The sequence below is a fragment of the Marmota flaviventris genome, chromosome 5, assembly GCF_047511675.1.
Source record: "Marmota flaviventris isolate mMarFla1 chromosome 5, mMarFla1.hap1, whole genome shotgun sequence".
In the NCBI taxonomy this organism is placed as follows: Eukaryota; Metazoa; Chordata; class Mammalia; order Rodentia; family Sciuridae; genus Marmota; species Marmota flaviventris.
This window is the reverse complement of record NC_092502.1, coordinates 65,164,516-65,183,915: the sequence shown is the minus strand read 5'-3', so window position 1 is coordinate 65,183,915 and position 19,400 is coordinate 65,164,516. Positions and strand designations below refer to the sequence as shown.

The window sequence follows — 19,400 nt, the reverse complement described above, 5'->3', positions numbered from 1 at the left end:
TCACCTTTGTTCCGGCCACATAGCCACATGATTATAAAGGTAATATGAAAGATGATTTGGAATAAGATCCTTGCCAGATACTCGAAGATCCACAGGATACCAGAACTCAAACTCCTGCTTTAACTGATCTAATTTTTCCTTTGGGATCTGAGTCTTAGGAAATAGTGCATCCTTGAAGAAAATATAATCCCAAACTTCCTTAGTCATCTGTTGTGCACTGTATTAAAACAAAAATACTGTAAATCAAACATGTAAATCAAAAGATTTCAATGCTTGCTAATGAAATATACTCCCTTCCCTTAACTATTCACCAACCTGATACCCAGTGGAGATTCTGCCTGTCCACGCAAGTTGCCCCCCTGCAACAGGTGTGCAACTGTGTAAAATGCCATGTAAATAGTAGAATCAGAGAGTGATTCAATTAGCCACTGTTCATCCCAAGGCAGACGAGTGCCTGAAAAATAAAAAAGAAAATTCATGGATCAGGAATCTAAGACACTTCATCTATAGAATCTACATTTTCAAGAGGGTTACAGCAAAACTATTTACAAAACTATTTACTTAGGAAGTTCTTAAATTCTACTTAAATAACTAATACAAATAACACCCTAGATAAAAACAAAACAAGTGACGCTCTAGAGTCTATCAAAAAGTCACATCATAAAAGCTTTATGTGTTAGAGAGGACATATTTCTACCACCAGATAGATGGCCAGGGATCACACCCTAGTTTCCCTCACCCTCCAACCAAAACCTGTCACTTTCAATTCAGAAAACACAAGGGGCAGGGGGTGTAAAAATGTGTATTTGTTGTATAACTGGCAAAGTCATTCAAATAGTCATTGAAAATTGCTTACCTAAACCATAAGTTCTTGAACAAGCATGTTCTTGTAGCCAACCTAAGGAAGCTTCAAAGTTCCTCCTGGTCTCCTCACAAAATCTAGAAAGAACAAAAGACAAAGTGTCTCTTTTCACCTTCATCGTCTTCCATGTTTCTCAGTTTCTCATCACCATTCCTCTCTCATCATTTTCTCCCATCTTACGTTTCCATGTTCTTCAAGCACTGGGATGTCTGTTTTTTCCAGTTCTCATCACCATAATCCAAGTACCTGGGTGGACAAATTGATTGTTTGTTTTGTTTTTTTTTTTTTAAGTCAGAGGTGAGCAAAGTGACTAATGGAATTTTCTTGCCATAAGAGAGACTGACCACTGGTCACACAGAGCCACGACACATTCATCAGAAGACCTGGACATCACTTGTTTCTCTGGTTCCATGTAAATAAATGCATCTCCCTAAATGAAAGTAAGCAAAGATATATCAGGTCAAATCAATCTCCACTACTTGAGGATGAAAACAGTACTTTTTAAAAAACACTACACTATTAACCAAAACCCATCTTTCATTGTCTTCCCTCTTCCCAAAGTTGAAGATATCTTTCCGTCTATGAAATATCTGCTTTGGAAAGACCCATTTTCATCAAGCCTATCTTTCCCTAGCTGCTTTTCAGAGAAAAAAAAGTTTTTAGTAGTTTTTTATCCTTTGATTTAATAGTTAGGCTGCTAGTGATAGTATTTTTATAACAAGGATAAAGAGCTAAGAAAATAGGAGGGCCAGGGTTGTGGTTCAGTGGTAGAGAGCTTGCTTAGCACATGTGAGGCACTGGGTTCAATCCTCAACAGCACCAAATAAATAAATAAAGGTATTGTATGCATCTACAACTAAAAAAAAAAAAAAAAATTTAAAGAAAATATGAAATTAAATACATGGAACTACTGTTGTGTTTTGTTTTTTAAGTACACAAAGAATAAACATAAAAAGTTTTTTACTGAAGATGTTATTACCATGAAAATTTCCCACAAGGGACTGGGATTGTAGCTCAATGGTAGAGCACTTGCCTAGCATGTATGAGAAACTGGGTTTGATCCATTATACCACATACAAAAAAATAAAATAAAGGCCCATCAACGACTAATTTTTTTTTTTAATTCCCACAATTTTTTTTTGGGGGGGGGAGCAGGGAATGGGAAGTAAAATATATATTTTTCTTTTTTTCCAGTCGCAGGGATTGAACTCTACCACTGACAGCCCCAGTCTCAGTATCTCTTAATGTCTACTGTTCTAAACATTTCAAGCTAGCATAATTATTTTAAATAAATCTAGTATTATTATTCCTAAAATGACTCACTACTCTGTATTTTTAATGTAATTCTTCATGCTGAAATTAAACAGCTGAGATTTGTGGCTTAAAGATGATGGTTTAGGGGCTAGAGTTATGGCTCAGCGGTGGAGTGCTCACCAAGCACACTGGGTTTGATCTTCAGCATCACATAAAAATAAATAAATAAAATAAAGGTATTGGGTCCAACTACAATTAAATATATATATATAAAAAATTAAAGAGGATGGTTTAAAAATAGACATTTAACTCCCTTTCAAAATTCCAATAAAGAAGGACAAAGAATGTTTTGGATTTTTTCCTTTTTTTTAATGGTAAGTATCTACAAAGACAAAAAGGGGAAAAGAAAAAATATCAATCAAATTTTGGAAGCCAGTGGCACACACCTGTAACTCCAGAGCTCAGGAGGCTGAGACAGGAAGATCGCAAGTTCAAAGCCAGCCTCAACAATGGCGAGGCCCTAAGCAACTCAGTGAGACCCCCTAAAATACAAAATAGGGCTGGCGATGTGGCTCAGGGGCCAAGTGCCCCTGAGTTCAATCCCAAAAACAAACAAACAAAAAATTGGAAGCCAAAAAGCAGGATGAGTAACATTCTTTTAGCAGAAATAAGAAAGTCAGCTGAATCCTAAGCCACCAGTAGAAAAAACTGAAAACCAGTTCAGTGTGCATTATAGGACCTCCAAAAGGCTCAGGAATTAGTGGTATGAAATAGTTTTGGAAGTGGAAATAAGATAAGGCTTAAAAGAAAAAGCTTTTAAAAAAGAGATTAGAACTACAGATATCCTAATTTCACACTATGCAGACATATAACTGTCTCTTCCTATGACATTATACTCAAAAAAAGGATAATTTAACATTAATAAATAAAAATAAATAAATAAAAACAATTACTAACCTCATGGAAAACTGAAAGCTGGAGAACAAAATTCTCACTATACTACAACAGATTAGCCATGTCTCAAAAGTGTAAAAAATGGCTACTGATCTAACATAAATTATAATAAAACTCTATAGGGAAAATGAGGGATGAAGAAGTATATACAAATATGCGACATTAGAAAATACACAGGTGGAGCCAGGTACAGTGGTGCACGCCTGTAATCCCAGCAGCATGGGAAACTGAAAAGGGAGGATGGCAAGTTCAAAGCCAGCCTCAGCAATGGGGAGGCAAGAAACAACTCTAAGACCCTGTCTCTAAATAAAATTCAAAATAGGGCTGGGGATGTGGCTCAGTGGTCAAGTGCCCCTGAGTTCAATACCTAGTACATAAAAAAATACACAGGTGGGGGCTGGGAGGGGGATATTGAATTAAGTGGCGGATAACTAATCCTGAAAATTTATATTACAATCATTCAGATTAGAGACCAATTAGAGAGGTGGAGATCAATACTAAAGTAAAATAGTTGAAAGTGGTCCCCTCCAAGGAAGAGAAATTAAGAGAATGTACAAAGATAGAAAACTGTTGCTTCTTTAATTTTAATATGCCTAATAGACCATTGTCTTTCTGTATTATGGGCATACATAACTGACAAAAATTAAAATTTAAAGATATGGGGCTGGAGCTGTGTTTCAGTAGTACAGCTCCAGCCTAGCATGTATGAGGCGCTGGGTTCAATCCTCCACACCACATAAAAATAAATATACAAAATAAAGACATGTGTCCATCTACAACTAAAAAAAAAAAAAAAAAAAAAATTAAAGATATGGAAAGTCACAAAAAATTTAATTCTGGGTAATTTGCATAGGAAACCAAAACAGTTTCAACAAAAATTAGAAGTGACGGAAGGATGAAAGTAAAAAGGAAAATATTAGAAAAAGAGAACTTCTGTACCAGTTTCTAAAACAGACATCACCAGAATGTCTCGCGGAAGTTCTCTGTATGTGCTTCTGCACACATCAGCATTAGAACTCTACCTTCCCTTCATCCACAGGAAGGGAAGTACAAGTTAAATGAAGTTAAGTGAATTGCTTAAGAAGGCCTATATTCTTTGGGACTGGGGTTGTGGCTTAGCAATAGAGTGCTCACCTAGCACATGCAAGGCCCTGGGTTGGATCCTCAACACCACATAAAAATAAATAAAGGTATTGTGTCCAACTATAACTAAAAAAGTAAATTAAAAAAATAAGGCTTATATCCTGGCATAAAATTATATGATATCTTTAACATAGCTCTTCTATGGAACCCACCACTAATCACACAGTTAAGTCTATTCATTAATAGCTCTTCCAAAACAACCAATCAGAGGATAACCTGTTACATACATTGTCAATCATCTTTTTCTGAATAGTCTTCTTTACATCTTGGACCTTCTGTCCTTTAAATCCATCTACCAACATTACCTAAAAGGATGAGAAAGGGGTTAAAAAAAAAAACACATATAAAAACAACTAAAATTGGCTTCATGTTTTTCTCTCAAATAACTAAGATAGCTATTAAACCATGAAGGAATACTCAGTTTCCACTTCTTAGGTTTCTACAGGAAAAAGATTCTGCTATACTAACTCATAAGCTCCATTTGCACTTCTTTCCAATATTGCATGCTACAGACCTGGTATAGGCCTGCTATTTTTCAATTACACCTTTTACACAAAGGGGAAATTAATTCTAGAGAAAAAATATCAACTGACTCATTGTTGACACAGATTTAAGTTAGATTTTGGTGTTTGATATGACTCTAGATCTCTCTCAAATAGTTTCTATGTTCGGTGTAAATTGAACTTCTAGTCTTCCAACATATCAAAATGCTTCATTATCTATTTAAATAAAGGCATTGTGTGTTTATTTAAAGGCATTTGTCATTATGAAGTTATATTTAATGAGTATCACATGGCATGATTAAGAACAAAAAAAAAACTGAAACTAGGCTGCCTAGTCTAAATCCCAGTCCTAACAAACACTGTTTACCTGGCTAATCTTAAGTAAATTACTTAACCTCTTTATGCCTCAATTTCCTCATCTGTAAAATGGAGTAATAACACCTATAACTCACAGAATTATTTTAAGAATTTCAAAAGTTCACATAAAAATACTATGTCAGCATTAGCCCTTATCATCTACCAAAATATAAATGTTACTTGAGAAGAAAAGACATATAACTAATTCTTGGCCACCTAGGAAGATGAAAGAATGATAAGAATAAAATAGTTTTCATCAATTTCCTTAAAATCTTCATTTTGATCTCAAGTAGCCACCAACTCAGCTGGATTTTCACTTTCCCTTATCTAGTTTTCTTTTCATGCAAATCTAAGACACATGAACAAACATAAAAAGAGTGATTCAGAACAAATTTGTTTTGTTCACTTGGCATGTAGGAAGCAATAACAAGAAAATTAATGACCTGAATGAAACTGCTTATGTAAAATATGAACCCCTTAACTAAAAGCAAAAGAAGGTATTCTCTATTCAATAAACTTTTGAATTTAATGCATTATTTATTTATTTTTCTTTTTTTTTTTTTTTTTCAGTTCTGGGATCAAACCCAGGAGCACTCTACCTCTGAGCTATATCCCCGGTCCTTTCTATGTTGTTCTGAAACAGGGTCTCACTAAATTTCCGAATCTGGTCTCAAATTTCCAATCCTCCTGCCTCAGTCATCTGAGTCACTGTATTACAAGTGTGCACCACCATGCTCAGCTATGAACTAATTTTAAATATCTTCTCAAGAAGTTCATTTCTTAGGGCTGGGGATATAGCTCAGTTGGTAAAATGCCAGCCACACATGCACAAAACCCTGGGTTCAAACCCTAGCACCACAAAAGAAAAAAAAAAAAAAAAAGAAAGTCATTTCTTAGTTTGGTGCAGTGGCGCATACCTGTAATCCCAACAACTCAGGAGGCTAAAACAGGAGGATCACAAGTTCAAAGCCAGTCTCATCGACTTAGCAAGGCCCTAAGCAACTTAGCGAGACTGTGTCTCTAAATAAAAAATAATAAAGGGGGACTGGGGTTGTGGCTCAGTGGTAGAGTGCTCACCTAGCTTGCATGAGACACTAGTTTGATCCTCAACACATAAAAATAAAATATTGTGTCCACCTAAAACTAAAAATAAATATTTAAAATAATAATAATAATAATAATAATAATAATAATAATGGCCTGGGAATATGGCTCAGTGGTTAAGCACAACTGGGTTCAATTCCTAATACCAAAAAACTGTAAACCCAGCCACTCCATGAACTAAGGAGGATCACCAGTTCAAGACAAGCCTGGGCAACTTCCTGTCTCAAAATAAATAATAAAAAGGTTGGGGATGTAGCTCAATAGTAGAGTGCAGCTAGGTTTAATCCCCAGTACCACAAAAATAAGAAAGAACATCTTTTTTGTTGGTAAGTTTCTTTTTTGGTACTGGGAATTGAACACAAGGGCGCTTTACCACTGAGCTACATTCCCAATCCTTTTTATTTTATATTTTGAGACAGTACCACTAAGTTGCTCAGGTCTCACTAATTTGATGATGCTGGCCTCAAACTTTCCAATCTCCTGTCTTAGTCTCCTGAATCAATGGGATTACATACATGAACCAATGCACCTGGCTGAGAAATTCTTTTTATTTTTTTTTTTTGTACTAGAGATTGAACCCAGGAGAGCCATCTCCTGAGCCCTTTTTTTGCATTAGAGACAGAGTCATGCTAAGTTGCTTAGGGCCTTGCTAAATTGCTAAGGCTTGCTTTGAACTCACAGTCCTCCTGCCTCAGCCTCCCAAGCTGCTGGAATTACAGGTGTGCACCACCATACGAGCTGAGATTTTCATTTCATAGAGATTTACAGAAGGCAAATATATATATATAATCTGAAAATATTTCTGAATACAAGGCAAAATAAAAAATAGAAATTTAGGCTGGAGTTGTAGCTTAGTGGTAGAGTACTTGTCTAATATGTGTGAGGCACTGGGTTTGATTCTCAGCACCACATATAAATAATTAAAAAATAAAATCCATCAACAACTTAAAATTTTAAAATAGAAATAGAACATAATCTTATATCAATGCTCTTAAATCAACGTACTGCTGAAACTACACTGAATATTTTTTCCAAAGTCTTTAAGAAAAATCACAGAGCATGAAATAAATCAATTAAAAATAATAAAAAGTATCACTTACACCTTCATAAAATCCTTTTAGATACAATTTCTCCTTTGCTTCTGCAAGTTTTTCTCGGTCATTCTGGCTCTGAATTTTCAACTCATCACAAATGGTTGCAGCAGAAAGATTTCCAAAACCTGGGATTTCAATGACTGGCACCTGCAAAGAGAAACGTCAAAAACTTATTTTTATACTGAATGAACAAAAAGCACTATGGGCAAAGTCCTTTTTTCATTTAATGTCCCATGAAGTGTTATTTTAGATTTTATATATCATATGACAGTGACACACATTAAATAATCATAAAGTGACTAACTTCTAGATGTGAATTTGTCCTCCTTCCCACAAAAACCAAACTCTGGACACCGTATGGTGGCACACACCTGTAATCCCAGCTACTCGGGAGGCTGAGGAAGGAAGACTGCCAAGTTCAATGCCGGCCTTAGCAAGTTAGTAAGACTTTCTCAAAAAAAAAAAATAAAATAAAATAAAATAAAATTTTTTTTTCTTCAAAAAGGGCTGAGGATATAGCTCAGTGGTAGAGTGCTCCTTGGTTCAATCCCCAGTACCACACACTCTAGAAAAAGAAATTAAATTATGTATTAACCCCCCACAATGTCCTTCACCTACCAAACTATCATAGTTCTTAACTCTCCACTGGTGTACAGTTAACTAAATAATTAACATTGAAAATAGCAAAACAACATTTACAACTATTTTTGTGGATGTTCTTGCTTTTGCTTTATATTAAATTTTCTGGATTCTTCAAGAAAGTTATTTGAGAGTAATTTAAATTTTTTTCTTCTGCAAGCACTAACATGTAAGCACAAATAAAAGGGTTGTAGGATTTGATTAAGGTTATTATGGTCACAAAAAATATTCATGAGTAAGCTGGGTGTGGTGGCACATGATTGTAATCCCAGTGGCTTGGACAGGATGAAGGAGGAGGATCACAAGTTCAAAGCCAGCCTCAGCAACTTAGTGTGGCCCTAAGCAACTCAGTGAGACCCTGTCTCTAAATACAATATTATAAAAAAGGGCTGGGGATGCAGCTCAGTGGTTAAATGCCCTGAGTTTAATCCCTGGTACCAAAAAAATTAAAATTAAAATATTAATGAGTAATATGGTGAATTTTGCCTTTAAAAGCCAGGGAATTCATCATAAGACAACAGGCTACTACTAAATTGCTGATACTAAAAAGCTATTTGTTCCACAGCAGCTCAGGAGGCTGAGACAGGAAAATCACAAGTTTAAAGCCAGCCTCAACAACTTAGCAAGGCCCTAAGCAACCTAGCGAGACCCTGTCTCTAAATAAAATATTTGTAAACAAAGGCCAGGGATATGGCTCAGTGGTTTTAAAAGAAAAAAAAAAAAAGCTATTTGTTTCATATATGCCAGTGACATGTGATAAGAAAATGCTTATTGTTAGCCTTTCTCTTGCTATTATCTGTCACAGAAGATATTAAAGTGAGTAAATCCTTAAAGAAATTCTCATCCATATTTTCATACTTCACCAATTATTTTAGCTTTGTTACAAGGAAAACTTTTGTTCTTATTTTCTCTAACCAAAAAAAAAGAATGTGATTGTGTCCATGTACTCACCGGCTCAAATGGCAAGACCATGTCATCTCTAATTCCATATTTTGTTCGTAAGGCCTACAAAAAAAATTCATAAACTAACACTAGTGATCAATACTTCACTAATATAATCATTAAGAGAAGCAATCTCCAAACTTTTTTAAACTATTATTTGTTCTCTCCATACAGAACAATTTTTTTTTAACTTTACTAAATACATCAAGAAGGAATCTATAACTTTTAAAACTGAATAGCTTACAGTAAATGCCTTAAAAAATGAAACTGTACAGTCAAATGCAAAAATGTACATAGACATGCTCACATATAATTAAAGTCACATTGTTATTTGCAATAAAAATATGAATATAAAAAACTTTTTCCAAATTCTATGAAACACTATATTCAAAATTCCAACCACTGAAAATACTTAAACATTAAAAACATGGGTTACGGGCTGGGGATGTGGCTCAAGCGGTAGCGCGCTCGCCTGGCATGCGTGTGGCCCGGGTTCGATCCTCAGCACCACATACAAACAAAGATGTTGTGCCTGCCGAAAACTAAAAAAATAAATAAATATTTTTTAAAAAATTCTCTTTCTTTCTCTCTCTCTCTCTTTCTCTCTCTTTAAAAAAAAATGGGTTAGAATCAGTTTAAAGATAAATGCAGGTCTGGGGATATAGCTCAGTTGGTAGAGTGCTTGCCTAGCATGCACAAGGACCTGGGTTCAAACCCCAGCACCACCCAAAATAAAAAAAAAAAAACAAAAGATAAATGCGCATCTTTTTAGCCTTTTCTCATACCATAGTTCAGAAGTATATAATAAATGAGATGGTAAAGAGGAAATAAGAACATAAAACTCAGATACTTACTTGTTTTTTCTTCAAATCTCTGAGGGCAGCAATATCATCGGGGGAATCAGATGGAACACTTGTGACCACACCCGTACCTTATTTTAAAAAAGTGTAGAATTAACTAATACAACCAGAATATGATTACCAAAGTATTTCTAGAAATAAATGCACTCTTTACCTTTATCCTCCTTAATGGTGAGCATTGGAAGAACATAGATCACCTTATAGGATGTTAAGGGTGCAGAAAGTGATGCACCAAGAATTTCCTACATATAAAAAAGACCAAAATAAACATTAAAGAAATTTATTGTGACCATTAGAATTTAAAACAGTATTAATGTTTTTAGCCAAAGGAGCTAGTAATGAAAAATACACAGGAATAAGCTCATTAGATTCATTGTTGCATGACATAATGAGTATAGTTAATAAAAATACATTGTTATCCTTGAAAACCACTGAAAGATTTTAAGTATTCTCACAACAAAATGTCATGTAATACATTTGTTAATGAGCTTGATTTGCCCATTGTACAATGCATACATATTTCAAAACATCATTTTGTACACCACAAACATGTACAATTTTGTCCATTAAAAAAATAAGCCAGGCACAGTGGTGCATGCCTGTAATCCTAGGGGCTCAGGAGGCTGAGGCAGGAGGATAACAAGTTCAAAGCCAGCCTCAGCAACTTAGCAAGGCCCTAACAGTGAGACCCTGTCTTAAAAATTTTTAAAAAGGCTGGGGATGTAGCTTAGTGGTTCAGCACCCCTGGATTCAATCCCCCATACTAAAATAAATAAACAAATACAGGGCAACATCTATAGGGTCCTCTCCTTGCCCTGTGGGAGCTCTCTCTCTTCTTTTCACTTGAATAAATCCTACTCTAAAAATGAATAAATTAAATAGAATATACATAAAAATATGAAATAAAATGCAACTCAATTCTTTTATATCTACTAAAGATAATTTTAAATAATGATACTATCTAAACCAAGCAATGTTATGCTGAATACATTGGTTATGATAATGCACTCCTTTGAGGAAAATAGAGGAATCCATTGCAAGAGCCACAAAAACATTCATGAAACTCAGATCCAGTGAAAAGAATTATTTTTTATTTGAGGAACACACTGAATGCTAAGTCAATAATACTAGGAAAACCTGGAAACCACACAAGTTTTCAAAGACAGAAAAATCATGTAATAAAATATGGTACATAGCCAGGCATGGTGGTGCATGCCTGTAATCCCAGCAGCTTGGGAGGCTGATTACAGGAGGATCAAGAGTTCAAAGCCAGCCTCAGCAATGGCAAAGCTCTAAGCAACTCAGTGAGACCCCATCTCTAAATAAATTAAAAATAGGGCTGGGGAGGTGGCTAGTGGTTGAGTACTTCTGAGTTCAATCCCTGGTACCCCCCCAAAAAAAAGGTACATCAATAGGAGATAATGTTATACTTTCATTTAAAATAATTGTAGGCGGAACTGTGGCACATGGCTGTAATCCCAGCTACTCAAGAGGTTGGGGCAGGAGGATCACAAATTGAAGGTCAGTCTGTACAACTTAGCAACATCCTGTATAAAAAAATAAAATGTAAAGGGCCGAGGGTATAGCCCACAAAACATTTGCCTAGCATCAATAAGGTCCTCGGTTCAAAACCTAACATGGCAAAATAAATAAATAAATATTTAATTTAATGAAATAAATTATACTCTACTGATGTTTTCTTTCTTTTTCTTTTTCTTTTTTTGTGTGTGTGGTGTGGTGGTGGGTGGCGGGGGACCAGGAATTGAACCCAGGGAGCACTTAACCACTGAGGCACATCTCCAGCCCTTCTTAAAAATTCTTAATTTTGAGACAGGGTCTTATTAGTTGCTTACAGTCTCATTAAATTGTTGAGGCTGGCTTCAAACCTGTGATATTCCTGCCTTGGCCTCTGGAGCCACTGGCATTGCAGGGATGCACCACTGCATCGAGTTTATTCATGTTTTTCTTTTAAGAGATTATTAAGATATCAAAGATCAGCATTTACTAGGAGAAAACAAACTCAGAAATACTGACAATTAAGTAGATAACCTATAAACATAAAAGCTACAAGACTATCCAGATTTAATTATCAATCAAGACTTGCTTTTCAGGAAAAAAAGCAGCAGCAATTCCAAATTTAATATTTCCAGGAACACAGTCAATAGTATTCAAAAAGCAAATAAAATGTTATTAAATCTCTTGAGGAAAACTGTCTACACTTTCCTATTAATTTTTAACAGGTACATTATAATTATACATAATATTGGGATTCACTTGTGATATATTCATACATGCACAAAACAATTTGGTCAGTTTCATTCCCCAGTACCCCTTCTATCCCTCCCCTCCTTCCTCCCCTCGGTTCCACCCTTTACTCCTCCATTCGATTGGTCTTTCCTTAATTTTCATTAAATACTCTTTTTTTTCTTTCTCTAGCTTCCACATTATGAGAGAAAACATGCAGTCCTTGACTTTCCCCGTGTGGCATATTTTATTTAACATGATGTTCTCCAATTCCATACCTTTTCCTACAAATTACATAATTTTGTTCTTTACAACTGAGTAAAATTCTATTATGTGTATATATCACATTTTTTGTATTTTTCAAATATTGAGTTAAAACAAAATTTAAAAAATACTATTTTAGTGACATAAAATACAATTCAACACAGCAATAAAATAACTACTACTATATGCAACTGCAAAAATCCCACATAATATTGAGCAAAAGAAGCTGGACACAAAAGAGTGCATATCATATAGTTCCATTATGAAAAGTTAAAAGAATACCAACCATTTTTTGATGAAGTCAGAGCAAATGTTCCCTTTAGAGGGGAAAGATGAGTACTAATCATGATATGGACATGATATAGCCCCCCGGAGTACTGTTAGAATTGTTTCATCTCTCGATTTGGTGGTATTTACATAAGCATATACACATGAAAAGTCAATAAAATACAAATGACTTGGGCTAGGGTTGTGACTCATCGGTGGAGTGCTTGCCTAGTACTTATAAGGCACTGGGTTCGATCCTCAGCAGAAGGAAGGAAGGAAGGAAGGAAGGAAGGAGTTGTGTCCATCTACAACTAAATATTAAAAAAAATACAAATGACTTATCCACTTTACTGCATGTATACCTTAATTTAAAAAAAAATTAAATGCTCTTTTCTCAAGCTTCACTGTTGAAATTTTCCTCTAACTATATGCATGAAAATAAAAAGTGTGCTAATCAACTTACCTCACCCATTAATTCCTTAACAACAGGCACCACTCCATTGTCTTTGGTAAAGCCCTGGTATGACATATTCCTGGCTGCTCTTTGAGTACAGATGAATATATCACCATTTGCAGTCTCAAATCCAATGTACTTCATGTCAGGACGAACCCAACAGTTTGTCTGTCCAAACATGGTCTCAGGTCTGAGAGTAGCAGCTACTAAGAAGATATTTTTACCTTTCAGGCCACTAAGAAGAAAAAGTATGTACTTTTGTTAAAAAAAAAAAAGGGGGGGGGGGGGGTTGCACACAACTATCAGTTCAGAAATGATGAAACAATAACTTGTTGACAAACCTACCTTAATTTGGATGGGTATGGTTCAAGCACTTTCAATTTCATTAAAGTATATTCCTGAGGTCCAACACCCTACACAAATAAACAAAACAAAAATTTCAGGGGGGAAAAAAAAAAGACTTGCATTTAAACCTACTCACCTATGTGGGAAACTAAATATAAATTCCTAACATGGGTTCTTGCACTGTTAGAATTAATTCTTTTTTCTACTGAAGATACTGCCATTGAAGTGCTGACCATATCCAGGGAAAGAATCATCAGTCAAAATGGTGTTCATCAAAATCCCACATACAAAACAAAGATGTTGTGTCCACCGAAAATTAAAAAATAAATATTAAAAAAAAAATCCCAATCCTGCCCACCAAGGCAGATCCCAAAGAGTAGACTCCACAGACATACAATGGTTCAGGTATCAGATGACGCGCATTCTAAACTTAATTTCATCCTTACTAATAGCTTAAACAAGGCAATCACAATGTCCCTGAGCCTTTCTTTCCTGTTCTATAACAACTAAAATAAAATAAAATAACTTTGCTGTGTCTCACACAGACTGTCCTGAGAAACATAAGGAAATAGACAGAAAGTGCTTTGAAAAATTCTAAAGCATTACTGAAATTTAGGATACTGCAAACGCTGGCTAAATAGGTTAAGTATCCCTTATCCAAAATGCTTGGAAGCAGAAGTATTTCAGATTTCAGAATTTTTCAGACTTTGGAATATCTGCAGAGACTTTACTGGTTAAGCAACCCTAACCTGTAAATCTTACATCCAAAATGTTCCAAAATCCAAAACTTTTCAAACTCTATGTATAATCGAAAAATCAAAAATCCAAACTGCTCCAAAACACTTCTGAGTGTCATGTCAATGCTCAAAAACTTTTGAATTTTGAGTTGGGTGTGGCTGCACACACCTGTTATCCCATGATTCAGGAGGCTGAGGCAAGAGGATCACAAGTTCAAGACCAGTCTCAGCAACTTAGCGAAGCCCTAAGCAACTTTGGGAGATCCTGTCTCAAATTTTTTAAATAAATAAAAAGGGCTGGAGGTGTAGCTTAGTCATAAAGTACCCCTGAGCCCAATGCCCAGTACTGCCCCCCGCCAAAAAAAAAAAAAATGCTCAAAGATAAAGAGTAAGGTACTCACAGGATTACACTATGGTTGAATGTCCTCATCAAAACTCATGTTAAAATTTAATGCCCATTGTGAAGTATTAAAAGATGGGACCAGGTAGGACTTTTAAGAAGTATTAGTTCATTCATGAATTAATGGATTAATAGGTCAATGAGTTATTTTGAAAAGAGATCTGTTATAAAAGTCAGTGTGCCTCCTTCTCTCATATGTGCCCCTCTCATCATGTGATGCAGGGCTCCACCTAGCGACTCTGCAGAGACTCTTCACTAGCAAGGACTTTATACCAGATGTATCCCCTTGATCTTGGATCTCCCGTTCTGTAGAACTGAGAAGTAAATAACCTCTATTTGGTAATTTATGCAAATTCAATATAAACTATGAATAAAGGTTATTTACTCTGTGGTATTCAATTACAGCAACAGAAAAGGGACAAAGAGTCCATAAGCTCAGATACTGGCATTGTCACCGATTTACTGTGCCAAGGCTTCAAACAAATTGCTTACCCTTGTTTTATTCAAGTATTAGAGGGAATAATGTTACTAATATGTTCTACAATAATGTAGATGGAACTATTTCATGAGTGGCTTTAGGAAGCACTTAGGAAAGAAGTAGACACATGATTAAAACACATACAAATGGAATCTGTATATGTCAAAAGGTAGCCACAGCCAGGCAAGATGGTACATGCCTATAATCCCAGCAACTCAGGAGGCTGAAGCAGGAGGGTTGCAAGTTCAAAGCCAGCCTCAGCAATATAAAGGGACTAAACAACTTATTGAGACCCTGTCTCAAAATAAAAAGGTGTGAAATGTGGCTCAGTGGTTAAGCACCCTGGAGTTCAAACTCCTGTACCCAGCCTAAAAGATATTTAACCACACATCTCATTATCTTTCCCCACACTCTTTTTAGAGCTGTATATTTTCCAAATGGTGCTTCTCAAACATTAACATGCATATGAGTCACACTGACAGCCTTATAAAAACAGATTCCTAGGCCCCACTCTAAAAAGCTTTGATTCAGCACTTTGATTCCACAATTTTTGTGTGAGATTTATTTAACAGTGTTTTTCTGAACAAGGTGATATAGCTGGTCCTAAGATTGCTCTTAGAGTAGCAAGTCATAGATATGATACAGGCACTTTTGATGATATTGTGATTTCCCTTTTGACACCCATCAAAGTATCATGAATAAACACCTCAGGGGGCGGGAGCTGGGGCTGGGGCTCGGTGGTAGCGCACTTGCCTGGCATGTGTGAGGCACTGGGTTCAATTCTCAGTATCATGTATGAATAAATAAAAAATAAAGGTCTATCAACAACTACAAAAATATTAAAAAAAAAAAAAAAAAAAACTCAGACCAATAATAAAAAAATTTAAAAAAAAAAACTCAGTATTGCAATAAAGTTATTTTTAGGTTTCTCATTTAAAACTGGGATTACATGCCTGTAATCCCAGTGGCTTGAGAGGCTGAGGCAGGAGGATCTCAAGTTCAAAGCCAGCCTCACCAGAAGCCAGGCGCTTAGCAACTCAGCGAGACACTGTCTCTATTAAATAAAATACAAAAATGGGCTTGGGATGTGACTCAGTGGTCAAGTGCCCCTGAATTCAATCCCCAGTACCAAAAAAACTGGATAGGGCCATAAGAAAGATTATTATAGGACTGGGATTGTAGCTCAGTAGTAGAGTGCTTGCCTAACACGTGTGAGGCACTGGTTTGATCCTCGGCACCATAAACAACTAAATAAAAGTATTAAGAAAAAAAAAAGATTATTGTAATAGCTATTCTATGTCACAAATAATCACCTCTCCAGTTTGTCTGTCATGATCCATACAAGGTTGTCCATCTTTTGGAGAATAAATGGTATACCTAAGAAATAAACAGGAAGTAACAGAAGCTATTATAATATTTGAATTATATCTTAACATATTTGCCAATGTTGCTTCTGATGTCTTACCAGTATGTCTTATAACTAAAATTTCTGACTGAACAACCGTCTACATCTATTATTTATACTTCTAAATGAGTTCTACTGTCACTCTAGTTACTAATGAAATATTTCTACCTCCATCAAAGGTAATGCCATTGAAAAATATGCACTGATCTTGACTTTGTGGTATGAATAAGAAAGATTATAACTAGGTTGGGGATATAGCTCAGTTAGTACAGTGTTTGCCTCAGAGCACCAGGCCCTGGGTTCAATCCCCAGCATCACAAAAAAGAGTATAAGATATAAATTCCCTTGTGAAATGCAAATAGCTTTTATTTAATCTACATAGTCAAAAAAGAATCTTAATTTATGGAACAAAAATGCAAACTAAGCTGGGCATGGTGGCACACTCCTATAATCCCAGTAGGATCGTGAGTTCAATGCCAGCCTCAGCAAAAGCAAGGCGCTAAGCAACTTCAATGAGACCTTGTCTCTAAATAAAATACAAAATAGGGCTGGGGATGCGGCTTACTGCCAAGTGCTCCTGAGTTCAATCCTCAGTAGCCGCCTCCCCCCTATGGGGGGGAAAAAAAAAAAAACTAAAACAGAAATAAAATCATCATTTTTCTGCTTGGCCAGGAATCTTTTTAATAACATCATAAAAGCCAATAATTCTCTTTTCCCTGGTTCTATCTGTCACAAATACAAAGCAGCACAAGAAAATTAAGACACTGGCTAGAGAAAAAGATACAAGAGAAAAAAAGAAAAAAAATTATGAAAAGTAAAAGGACAGGCTAGACACAGCAGCTCCCAGATACTTGGGAGGCTAAGGCAGAAGGATCACAAGTTCAAGTCCTCTCTGGGCAACTTAGCAAAATCCTGCCTTAAAATAAAATTTAAAAAGGCCCCTAGGATGTAGCTCAGAGGTAGAATACTTCTGTGTTCAATCCTCCTCACCACTTGAAAAAAAAAAAGTAGCCTATGGACACTGAATTGTAAAACAAGAATTATATGATTTTTACTTTTCTATAAAGGATATCAAACTCACCGCTTCCCAAATTTAATTTTGTTTCTTTCTCTTAATGTTAAAAATTGCCACCTGACAAATGAATCATAGTAAGGATTAACATCAGTGGTAATGAAGGAACGACGCCAGTCTACCTATAAAAGGAGAAAAGAAAAGGTAATTTTTGAGAAATTTCCAAAAATTTTAAAAGAATTCCTACAAATCAATTATTTACTCTTCTACCCTTTATTCCCCCAACTTGGAATTACATCAACTATTAAGCTGGGCAATTTGGGAGTTTGAGGCAGGAGAATCCCAAGTTCAAAGCCAGCCTCAGAACTTAGCAAGTGCCAAAGCAACTTAGCAAGACCCTGTCTCAAAACAAAATACAAAAAGGGCTGGGGATGTGGCTCAGTGGTTAAGCATCTCTAGGTTCAATCCCCAGTACCACAAAAAAAAGAATGATGTCAACTATTTTTTTAAACATTTATTTTTTTAGTTGTAGGTGGACACAATACTTTTTTTTTGAGAGAGAGAGAGAATTTTTTAATATTTATTTTTCAGTTTTTGGTGGACATAACATCTTTATTTTATTTTTATGTGGTGCTGAGGATCGAACCCAGTGCCTCATGCATGCCAGGCAAGCATTCTACCTCTGAGCCACAACCCCAGCCCCTTATGTCAACTATTAAAAAAAAGTTTTCAAATTATACTTATTAAAATAACATATCAGGACTGGGGATATAGTTCAATTGGTAGAGTGCTTGCCTCACATGCACAAGGCCCTGAGTTCAGAGTACCAATTAATTGTGAAAGCTGAAGATGGTTGCTGCTAAAGGGACCTGTTTAATTGAAAGAAGTAGGACTAAACCTTTCAGGCAAAGTCCTGCCTGAATATTGAGGGTACTGAAATAATGTTAATTAACATAAGCACTATTCAGACTTAAGGATTCTGAAATGTGTGACACCAAAAAAAAAAAAAAAATACATATATATATAAAATCTCAATTACCACAATGACAAGTTTAATAAATGTTTTAAACACATTTACATATTAACAAACATACAGAAACAATAATAAATTAAAGAAGAAACAGTTAAATAATATAACATTCCTAAATATTCGAGTTAATCTTTGGCTTCTTCATGTCTGTGGTTTGCTTTTGGGTTCGAGAGATTGAACCCAGGGGCGCTTAACCACTAAACAACATCCCCAACCTTTTTTATTTTGAAATGGGGTCTTGCTAAGTTGCTTAGTGCCCTGCTAAATTTTTGAGGCTGGTCTCCAAATTGCAATGCTCCTGCCTCAGCCTCCCAAGTCACTGGGATTACAGGAGCATGACACCATGCCCAGCTCTTCATGTGTTTTTAGTAGACCTCCTTTCTTTTTTTTTTGTACCAGAAATTGAACTCTGGGGCACTCAACCACAAAGCCACATCCCCCAGCCCTATTTTGAATTTATTTAGAGACAGGGTCTCACAGTGTCTTACTGCCTCCCTAAGTTACCAAGGCTGGCTTTGAACTCGAAATCCTCCTGTCTCAGCCTCCAGAGCCCCTGGGATTACAGGCTTATACCACTGTGCCTGGCCAGTAGACCCCCTTTCTAATAATTGTTGACATACCAGGATACATTCCACTAAGACAAATATTAAAGTGCTTCAATGCTCAAATGAAAAACAGTACAATTCTTTAGTGGCATGCAGGCAGCAAATATTATTCCAAATGTAAGAGTTAATCCAAATCTTTTAAAATAACTTAAATATAAGTGCTTTCTTCACATATTCTTCAACTATGAAAGTGATCAGCATACCTTCAAACCTATTCTCTTTAGATCCTGAATAGCCAGTGGTGGGAAATAATCAAGCCAATGTTCTGCTTCAGAAAATTTTTCTATCTCTTCATCAGACAATCCAAGGGATTTCATAATGCCCCACTGGTATTTAGAAGATCCAGCTTTAGCAATAGCTTTACTCTGAAAACACAGGCAAAAACAAAATCCATCAAATAATAACCAACAACTACTTAACAGAGTAAATTTTTATTTTTAAGATTGT

The 19,400-nt window shown here is 35.7% G+C and overlaps 1 protein-coding gene across 1 annotated transcript in view; it reads right to left on the bottom strand.

Annotated features, from left to right (window-relative positions):
* Window positions 1-19,400, bottom strand: part of Lars1 (leucyl-tRNA synthetase 1) — a 68,395-nt gene that overhangs the window by 29,089 nt on the left and 19,906 nt on the right. Inside the window, exons 6-20 of the mRNA XM_027927739.2 lie at window positions 19,157-19,318; window positions 17,388-17,500; window positions 16,215-16,278; window positions 13,287-13,354; window positions 12,951-13,176; window positions 9,867-9,954; window positions 9,707-9,783; window positions 8,862-8,915; window positions 7,278-7,418; window positions 4,441-4,518; window positions 1,207-1,292; window positions 1,043-1,108; window positions 857-939; window positions 316-454; window positions 5-217 (exon numbers count right to left, since the gene is read on the bottom strand). Of these exons, the coding sequence (XP_027783540.1) occupies window positions 5-217; window positions 316-454; window positions 857-939; window positions 1,043-1,108; window positions 1,207-1,292; window positions 4,441-4,518; window positions 7,278-7,418; window positions 8,862-8,915; window positions 9,707-9,783; window positions 9,867-9,954; window positions 12,951-13,176; window positions 13,287-13,354; window positions 16,215-16,278; window positions 17,388-17,500; window positions 19,157-19,318 (1,658 nt within the window). The remainder of the gene's footprint in view (window positions 1-4; window positions 218-315; window positions 455-856; window positions 940-1,042; window positions 1,109-1,206; window positions 1,293-4,440; window positions 4,519-7,277; window positions 7,419-8,861; window positions 8,916-9,706; window positions 9,784-9,866; window positions 9,955-12,950; window positions 13,177-13,286; window positions 13,355-16,214; window positions 16,279-17,387; window positions 17,501-19,156; window positions 19,319-19,400) is intronic.